The sequence below is a fragment of the Trichechus manatus genome, unplaced genomic scaffold, assembly GCF_000243295.1.
Source record: "Trichechus manatus latirostris isolate Lorelei unplaced genomic scaffold, TriManLat1.0 scaffold00221, whole genome shotgun sequence".
Taxonomy (NCBI): Eukaryota; Metazoa; Chordata; class Mammalia; order Sirenia; family Trichechidae; genus Trichechus; species Trichechus manatus.
The window spans coordinates 438058-448383 of NW_004444157.1; the positions used below are offsets into that span (position 1 = coordinate 438058).

Genomic DNA, 10326 nt, shown 5'->3' on the forward strand with positions numbered 1-10326 from the left:
ATGACCCCGGAATGCCTACAAATCCCTCGCCGCCTGCAGACCCCAGGGGTGGGGGTGGTGGAGGGCAAAGACCTGAGCGGGTCCAGGACTGGATTCTCTTGAACCCTTTCTCCTACGCCCACCCGTTTGGAGCAAGAAATGGAGGGTTCGTGGGGAGGAGACAGGGAGCACTGAGGGGTTGGGAATGGGTACCAGCTTGGATTTTCTAGGAGGCGGGCAAGCCGGCGGGCGGCGTCTAGCGGAGGGGAAGGACCGAGAGGAAACTGCCGGATCCCTGCAGGGCGGTGTGAGAGGGGCGCTGCTGCTGACCCCTGGGGTAGGAAAGGCAGACCCCTCAGTGGGTCTAGGCCTGCGTTTCCAGCATCTCTTCTTCATCCTCCAACCATTTTGGAGCCAGAAATGGTGGGCTGCGGGGGCAGAGGGTTGGGGGAGGCTGTAGAGGAAGTGGACGGGTTCGGTCTGGGGACCAGCTCCCTATTGCGGAGGAGTGGCATCTGACCCAGAGAGGGTTAAGAGGGGTAGCATAGACCGAAATGTTTACTGAGTTTCGGAATAATTTGTCTCTTATATTGCAGGAAAATGTGGGCTTTCTGTGTATGTGGGGAGGGAGAGGGGGTGGCAGTATTGCTATGGACACGCCTGCCCTGTCCCCTGCCTCTACCATCATAGGTTTTCTGAAAAGTAATGGGCTTTGCCCTATATGGGCACCCTGGGGTGGGGGAGTTGGAAGGCAGAGACCTGAGGCAGCCAGATCTGCCTTCTGAACATCATTGCCCTGCACCCTATTCATTTTTAGTGCAGGAAATGGTTAGGTAGAAATTTGGGAGGGGGATTCAGAAATGTAGAAACACTTTAGAATAAACTTTCCCTCCTATTGCCCCACTAGAAAAATAAGGGCATTAGGGAGGGGCTGGAGAGGGGGAATTAGAGAAGGCAAGGCAGAAGGCAGGCGGGTGGCAGGAGGTGGGAAAGTTTGGACAAGTCTGAAATAACCAGTGTTCCAGGGGCCAGTCATTCACTTCTCAATCCCTCATTCACCACCTTGGTCTCCTGTCTCTGCAGATCTTCAGGTCTGTAGTTGTGGTCACCACACCAGGCAAGAAAAAGAAGGACCTGCAGTATTAGCCCAGGTCAGTGGAAGAGGGCAACTGCTCCAGGACCCCTGCAAGTAGGAGTGGCTTAAGCCAGAGCAGAAGTTGGGGAGGCCACTGCCTGCTGCCCCTCCTCCAGGCCTCCCTATTGCAGTGTCAGGATGAGTGGCCTGTGTCAGGTCCCTAAGGGAACATGGTAAATATAGAGGGGAGAAGAAGGAAGGGAGGGGAGGGAGGGATGGTGTTGTGGATGCCCCTTGAGTATACAAGAGGAGCCCTGAAAACAGACCAGGCCATTGTTCTGTTTCTGTCTGCAGTTCTATGTCTTACAACTGCAGGCAAGGGAGAAAAGAAGGAAACGGTCCAGGATTCCTGCGGGTCCGTGTAAGTTGAGAATGCCCAGTTAAAACTGCAAGGGCATACATAGCCAAGGTTAGAGCAAAGTTTAAGGACCAATCTGTTCCTACACACTTCTCAGCGCACACCAGTAAACATAGGTAGAAGCACCTGTGAAAGCTTCCACAAGGTTGGCTCTTGTGAACGTGTGTGAAGTGGGGAGGCAAGAAGGAAATATAAGCGTGGGAGTGCACCTAGAAGGTGGGATAGGGTCAGTAAAGCCCTAAATCAGGAAAGGCAAGTGCTATCCAGATCTTCATGCCACCCCTTAAATCCTCATTCTCCTTTGTCTCTTGATCTCCTCTTTGTCTCCGAGGACAGGCAAAGAAGGAAAAATCTCAACATGGAAAAGCTCTACAAAGAAAATGAAGGAAAGCTAGAAAACAAAGGAAACCTGGAAAATGAGGGAAAACCAAAAAGTGAAGTAGAGCCAGAAGATGAAGCAGATACAGAAGAGGAAGGAAAGTCAGAAGAGGAAGGAAAGCCGGAGGTGGAGGGGAAGCCAGAAAACCAGGGGAAGCTAGAGGATGAGGGAGAGCCAGGTGATGAGCGACAGCCAGAGGGAAAGAAGGAAAAGCAGGGAAAGCCAGGAGATGACGGGAAACCACAAGGTGAGGGCAAGCTGAAGTCTGAGCGAAAGCCAGAAAGCGAGCCCCGGGCTGCCGAAAAGCGCCCGGCTGAAGATTACGTGCCCCGGAAAGCGAAAAGAAAAACCGACAGGGGGACGGATGATTCCCCCAGGGACTATCAGGAGGATTTACACGAAAGGCACCTGAGCAGTGAAGAGATGATGAGAGAATGTGGTGATATGTCAAGGGCTCAGGAGGAGCTAAGGAAAAAACAGAAAATGGGTGGTTTTCATTGGTTGCAAAGAGATGTCCAGGATCCATTCCCCCCAAGGGGCCAGCGGGGAGTCAGAGGAGTCAGGGGCGGAGGTAGGGGCCAAAGAGGCTTACATGATGCCCCATACCTTTAATGCCTTCGGCTTTCAATTCTGATTCTCCGATGAGAATATTGTGAGCCCCGCTTTCCCTGGCAGGCATTTGCCAGGCTCTGTGCTTTAACCTATGCTGATACTTTGCTTTAGGTGTCACTCTTGTTACCAGCAGCCTTTGACCCCACTGCAGCGCTCTGTGTTTCAGTGGGGGATTTTCACCCATGTGCATGGAAGAGATGTTCATGGTACCTTGTAAAATATTAATAAAAAACAGATTGCAGAACCACATATACAGTATCAGCCCATTTTTATAAAAATATATATTTCCATAATACATCTAAGCACAGGGAAAACTATGACAGTATGAACATCAAAAGGGAAATAATGGATTTCTCTGCATAGTGAAACTGGAGATTTTCATTTTTCTCATCTGTATTTTTTTCCCTAAAAAACACAGACTACTTTTGTCAGAAAAGAAATAAAGAAAAACAAAATGTTTCCTAACAATACATAGTAAGTGATTGAAAGAACTGGTCAGTGAACTTATGAAAGCAGTGGAGGCACTTGAAATTCATATTATCAGAACATAGAATGATAGGCAAAACTCACATTAATGTGGGGCTTGCAGCTGGAGGAGTCCACTTGGCAGTTATTACAGATCCATTGCTGTAAGGGTCAGCCTCGTCATTTGTGAAATGGGAATACTACTTGCCTCTCAGGGCTGCTGAGTGGATCAGATGAGGTACTGAATGTGTGAGCTGTGTTGGCTCCTACCCCCTCCCTTGCACTAGAAGTACTCCATCAGACACTTGGGGGATGGCTGAGGGAGGTCTCACCTGTAACCAGGAACAATTCCAGGCACCTGAGAGGTGGGTGCCACCCTACCCTGGACACTGCCATGTCTAGTAGGCACTGTGCCCCTTCTCCAGGGTCCTAAACCCTCCTAAGGGCCCCACTACTGCTGATGTGCTGGACTCCTCAAGGTAACAAAGCCCCACTGATTTCCTTGGAGTCCCCAATGAGTTAAATCCCCACTATGTTCCCTACTGAAATGTGAAAAATGCTCCTCTTCTAGTTTTATATTTATGTCAATCCTGACATAAAATGTGAGAAAGTAAAATCTTAACTAATATATTTGTCAGGCATTATAATTACCCTACTAGACTTGCCCTTTTTAAAGCAAAGAATTTATCTTACTGATTTTAGTACCCATGACACATAGTAGAAACTTAAAAACTCAATACATTAATTATAATCGAGTCAGAAGGCCTCAGTTCATGGCCAAGTTCTGCCTCTGATTGAATATATAGTCTGGAGCACATAATTTCATTCCTTAACAACTGAAATTTGTCACTCCAAAATGAACACAGCTGCCTGGACTTGTTCCTGGATACAGGTGAGACCTCCCTTAGCTCTCCCCCACAGCAGGAGAGGGATTTCACCACAACTCGTTGCTAAATGATTTTAACACTGGGTATAGTAGTGTTTCTCGAAGTTTGCTAGCTCCTAGCAGACCAACTGCATCAGAGTCAGCTATCTTATTGAAAATGCGGAATCCTGGCTCCCACCTCAGACCCGATGCATCGGAATTTCTTCTGATTTGTCCCCACAATGTGTGTGTGTGTTTTAAATTACGTTGATTTTATCAAAAGGATACATGCAAAAAAGTTTATTATTAAAAGCTGCAGTCTTCCTTTCCATGTCACATTCCCGCTTTCCAGGGGCAACTACTGTAAGCATTTAAATTTTTCCTTCTGGTATTTACCTCCATATTTCTGAATAATACGCTTATACTGTTATTTCTTTTTTTTAAACAGCTTTATTGAGATAGAATTTACATACCATAAAATTCACCCTTTTGAAGTGTACAATTCAGTGGTTTTGAGTATACTAACAGAGTTGTGAAACCATTGCCACTACCTGGTCCCAAAATATTTCATCACCCTAAAAAGAAACGTCACACACATTAGCAGTCATTCCCCATCTGCCCTTCCCCCAGCACCTGAAAAACAATAACCCACTTTCTCTTTCTATGAATTCACCTATTCTGGACAGTTCGTATAAATGGGATCATGCAATATGTGGCCTCTTGGATCTGGCTCCTTTCACTTAGCATAATGATTTCAAGGTTCATCCATATTGTAGCCTGTATCAGTACTGAATATTTGTGTACAAGTTTTTGTGTGTACCTATGTTTCCAATTCTCTTGGGTATATGTCTAGAAGTGGAATATCTGAGTCATATGGTAACTGTATGTTTAACTTTTTGAGGAACTTCCAAACTGTTTTCCCACCAGGAGTGTATGAGGGTTCTGATTTCTCCACCTACTTGCCAACATTGCTGTTGTCTGACTTTTTGATTATACCATCCTAGTGGGTGTGAAATGCTATCTCATTGTGTTTTTTATTTGCATTTCCCTAATGGTTAATGATGTTGAGCATTTTTTTCATGTACTTATTGACTATTTGTATATATTCTTTGGAGAAATATCTATTTAAATCCTTTGTCCATTTTTTAATTGAGTTGTCTTGTTATTGTTGAGTTATAGGAGTTCTTCATATATTCCAGATACAAGTCCCTCATCAGAGATATGGTTTGAAATTGTTATTTCTTGATTTGTTAATTTTAGAGATTATCTATTGACTTTCTGATATGATAATTGAGTAGTTCTCTCTCACCAGTAATCCCCACTATCTCTTTCCTGTCCCCCCAGTATAGCTTCAGCACATACAATGCGTATTTTAACAGGCATCTCAGCATCTGTTGCTTAACTCTGAGGCGTATTTGTGTGTTTTTCAAGTTAGGCTAAGCTTATGCTAGGGTACTTAACAACTGCAAAGCCTCTGTGGCTTAACACAACAAAGATTTATTACTCAAACTTGGTTAGGATCGGTAACAGAGAAGCTCTATTCTCCACAGTCTCTCAGAGACCCAAACTAACCATGATGCCACAATCTGGAACATTGTTAGTCACTGCAGCAGAGAAAGAGAGTGCACAGAGACCTCACACCCACTTTTCTCTACTTTGGCCTAGACATGACATAAGTCACCGCTGTTTACAGCCCATTGCTTCACATTTCTAACTTCTTTAATTCTGACAAGCAATTCTGAGATGGGTGTCATTATCCCCTCTATATAGGTGACTGAACTGAAGCTCAAAGAAGATAAGTGATTTATGCAAGGTGACATACTGATAAGGGGAAAAGCTCAGATTGGAGCCGAGATTTATCTGGCTGTAAAGGCCATAATCCTTAAACACTTTGCTGAACCCAAAGATTTGGATTTTTCCCCTTCACCTTATTGTCCAATCAATTCTTTAGTATGTCAGAAAAGTGATAATGGTTCCTCAGATGATAGCCCTAAAGAGCAAAGCTCACAACGACATTGCTTTCTCCACCAACAGTGCCTCAAAAAGGCAACTTCACACCAATTCACAGCTTGACTGCCCTGGCCCCCAAGTCATGGGCTGGGTGACACCCCTTTTTTCCTGAATTATAGGACCACAACACCTGTGTTTGTGCATATCTCTGTGCCTGAGGTCTCTTGTACTTGTGGATCTGGACTGACTTGAATATCAGAAACACTGAACCAGTCAGACACAGAACTGAAGTCAACACAGAGCCACCGAAAAAGGCCTGGTCACAACCAAGGCTCTTCAGGGAGTTTGAGAGAGGTGGGTTGGGGGTGGATAGAGGTCACTGTCCAAGCCTCATCCCCATGCCAATTGTTCTGGGGGCTAATTCACTGGACTCTGAGAGAAGAGTCTGGTCCTCACACCTCAACCTCAAGTCATAAAGTCAAATCCAGATTGCAGCTGGCTCTGACAAGGACCAATGCTTCAAATTTTTATACTGTAGAGTTTTATTTCCATCACTACAAAATCTCCTTCATATTTCAAAGTGAAACAGAGCAGGAAAATAATACAAATAAAAAAACTTAATTGTCATTGGAGAATATTGATCCTATCACCTGTCCACTTTGAGCCAATAGACAATGGCTGACATTGTTAAGGACAGCCGTATAATAGGAGCTATCCACTTTGTTTCTTCTTCACTCCCTTTCCAGATCCAAGAAATGTATTTGGGATAAGAAGAGAAATGTGCCTGAGAATAGTCTCCATCTCCCTGTCCACTCCAAGCCACTAGATTAAAAGAGTCTGTGTTGCTCATGGTAACCAAAGGAAACTTTAAATTGAATATATTTAAGTTGTAAAATAGACAAGACAATTTCTGGTTTCAGCTCCAAATAGTGAGTTGGAAAGAATGCCACTCACACACTTTCCAGGAAAAAAAGTTGGATAATATGCAAATTATCAAATTTTCTTAAAATGATCAGAGAACTGAGGTCACAGGGCAAATAATTATCCCAAAATCTAGAGAGAGGCACTTGCAGGGAGAAATAGAACCCAAGCATTTGTTTACCTCAGTAGTCACCACCAAAGGACATGTAGGCTGTCATGGATTGAATTGTGTCCCCCCCAAAATATCTGTCAACTTGGCTTGGTCATGATTCCCAGTATTGTATAATTGTGTACCGTTTTGTAATTTGATGTGATTTCCTTATGAGTTGTAAATTCAATCACTATGATCTAATAAGATGGATTAGTGGCAGTTATACTGATGAGTTATACAAGATTGGATAGTGTCTTAAGCCAATCTCTTTTGAGATATAAAAGAGAGAAGCGAGTAGAGACACATAGGAACCTCATACCACCAAGAAAGCAGTACCGGGAGCAGAGCGTGTCCTTTGGACCTGTGTTTCCTGTGCAGAGAAGTTCCCAGACCAAGGGAAGACTGATGATATGGACCTTCCTCCAGAGCCGATGGAGAAAGCCTTCCCCTGGAGTTGAAGCCCTGAATTTGGACTTGTAGCCTACTGGACTGTAAGAGAATAAACTTCTCCTTGTTAAAGCCATCCACTTGTGGTATTTCTGTTACAGCAGCACTAGATGACTAAGACATAGGCCAATAAGAATATTAAGCTAGAAATTGTTAGTCTATTGCTAATGGCTGAATGAAGACTAGTATGATAATGTGAAGCCACTGAAGGTCACAGACACAGAGGAAAGTGTTCCCTCTTTCAGGCTTTTCCTTCACAAACCTCACTAGGTGTTCACAAGGAAGAGCAGGGAGAATATGAGAGTTTACCCTATGGAGCCAGCTAGAGGAGGAAAAAAGCAGTCACTGCTAGAATTCCAACCAGACCCATCTCCCCTATCTCACCTAGGGAATGTAAACTTTAATCTGCAAGAAGAAGGACAACAAAACCCATATCTTGGGGCCACTGGTAAAAACCTACAGCAGCTGGGCAAAGGAAACCAAAAACCCGTTGCCGTTGAGTCAATTCTGACTCATAGCGACCCTATAGGACAGAGTAGAACTGCCCCATAGGGTTTCCAAGGAGTGGCTGGTAGATTCGAACTGCTGACCTTTTGGTTAGCAGCCAAGCTCTTAACAACTGCACCACCAGGGCACCCTGAAAAGGAAAGAGAACAAAAATCGCTCTGCGGGGAGAGGTCAGGAATGTGTGCTAGGTCTAGCACTACATCTGGAAGAGAGGCAGGAACACATGTGAAAGCTACACCACCAAAATTCAGTTCACGGTGCCTGCCTAAGTTGGAGACTTAATCAGAACATCTGAGAATACCCCTCCCTTGCCCCAATACCACACTAACAAACATTAAGAATAACAGTGGAGGACAGCAAGAGACAGATTCTCTCTGGGAAGCAGTGCAAAGGGAATATGCAAAGCCAAGTAGGGAGACCCAAAGACAAACAAGAAGAAAACCTCAAACTCAGCCCAACTTCTAGTAGATTATAACAAACTCCCACGCTAAAAGCCTAGCCGAAGGAAAGTCATGCTCATCTCCAAGCATAAACAATATTTACCTCAGTAACTACTGCCTTATACAAGTCGATCATTCAGGAAAAAAATTATGACAAATTCAAAAAGACAAGAAAAGAAAATATTCTAAAGAGACAAAGCAATCATCAGAGCCAGAATCAGATACGACATAGATTTTGAAACATTCAGACAGAGAATCTAAAATAACTATGATTATTGTTTCATTTCCAGCATGGCAACATGAGTTCCATGGACCCTCTCCGCGAAACTGGTGAAAATGATTTAAAAACAAACAAACAAACCATTTAAAGTCTTTGAAAATGGTCCTAAGGGCATACAGCAAATGAAGAAACATTTATTCAAGAAAACTTACTAAAATTCAGTGTTATAGATTGAATTGTATCCCCCCAAAATGTATGTCAACTTGTTAGGCCATGATTCTCAGTATTGTGTCATTGTCCACCATTTTGTCATCTGATGTGATTTTCCTATGTGTTCTAAATCTTGCCTCTATGATGTTAATAAGGTGGGATTAGTGGCTGTTATGTTAATGAGAGAGGACTCAATCTACAAGATTAGGCTGTGTCTTAAATCAATCTCTTTTGAGATATGAAAGAGAGAAGTGAGCAGAGAGACAGGGGGACCTCATACCACCAAGAAACAAGAGCCAGGAGAATAGCGCATCCTTTGGACCCAGGGTCCCTGCACTGAGAAGATCGCAGTCGGGGGAAAGATTGATGACAAGGACCTTCCCCCAGAGCCGACACAGAGAGAAAGCCTTTCCCTGGAGTTGGCACCCTGAATTTGGACTTCTAGCCTCCTAGACTGTGAGAGAATAAATTTCTCTTTGTTAAAGCCATCCACTTATGGGATTTCTGTTATAGCAGCACTAGATAACTAAGACAGAATTTGGTACCCAGAAAGTGGGGTGCTGCTATAACAAATACCTAAAATGTGGGAATGGTTTTGAAACTGTGAATGGATAGAGGCTGGAAGAGCTTTAAAATGCCTAATAGTAAAAGTCTAGATTGCCTTGAAGAGACTGTTGATGGAATTATGGACATCAAAGGCAATTCTGGTGAGGGCTCAGAAGGAAATGAGCAGAGCTGTTACACTGGTGATGGCACAGATGGCGAGAAGCAGCAGCACAGAAATGGCAACACCAAAATCAGGAGACCAGAGTGAGACAGCACTGGAGTTGACCCACAAAGTGAGAGAGCTGAGTGCCTTCCAGCCGAAGTTTACTGGCAGAGTGGGGCGCCACCAGGCACTTATCGGTGAAGCTAAAGAGCTTTGAAACACTTGTCCCAGCAGGGCAAATGCGGGTGGAGAGGCCCAAGGGGCCGAAAGGCCAAGGAAATAGGAATCAGAAGCTGAAGAGACAAGGAACACAAGAAGCAGAGCTGCCTCAGTCTCGAAGGGTAGGGCTACGAACTCTAGGGTCTCAAAGGGTGGAGTCACCACTCAGAAGGACTAGGAGAATGGGGCCACCCAAATCCGAGGGAGCAGACTTGCCATTCCAGTAGGCCTGGAAGGCAGAGCTGAAGCCCAGGGTTGAGAAGCCTCCACTAAGAATCCGGAGAATGTGGCCAACACCTACAGGCTGGAGGGTAGGGCCATTGCCTAAATAGTCTCAGAGAACAGGATTATCTTCAAGCCTTGAGAGCTAATGTAATGTGTTCTGCTGATTTGCTTGGTGACTGCTATCCCTTCTTTCCCTCCAATTTCTCCCATTTGTAATGGAAATGTCTAGCTTGTGCCTGTTCTACCATTGTACTTTGGAAGCAGATATTTTGTATTCTAGATTTCATGGGTGAAGAGAAATTTTTAGATTTTGGACTTGGAGTTGATTTAAGACTTTTGCTATGATATGATGGGGTGAATGTATTTTACATGTGGCAAGGACATGAATTTTTGGGAGCCAAAGGGTGGAATGTCATGGATTGAATTGTGTCTCCCAAAAATGTGCATCAACTTGGCTAGGCCATGATTCCCAGTATTGTGTGATTGTCCACCATTTTGTCATCTGCTGTGATTTTCCTATGTGTTCTAAGTCCT

At 44.3% G+C, this 10326-nt stretch overlaps 1 protein-coding gene across 1 annotated transcript; it reads left to right on the forward strand.

Annotated features, from left to right (window-relative positions):
- Positions 1 to 1830: 1830 nt before the first annotated feature.
- On the forward strand, positions 1831 to 2463 carry LOC101340261 (transcription elongation factor A protein-like 3). Its single transcript, XM_004388895.1, has one exon. It carries the CDS (start codon positions 1831 to 1833, stop codon positions 2461 to 2463), a length of 633 nt encoding a protein of 210 aa, XP_004388952.1.
- Positions 2464 to 10326: the final 7863 nt, after the last annotated feature.

What these genes read in the sequence shown, in the direction of transcription:
- LOC101340261 (XM_004388895.1), top strand. Translation starts at nt 1,831, where the DNA reads ATGGAAAAGCTCTACAAAGAAAATGAAGGAAAGCTAGAAAACAAAGGA.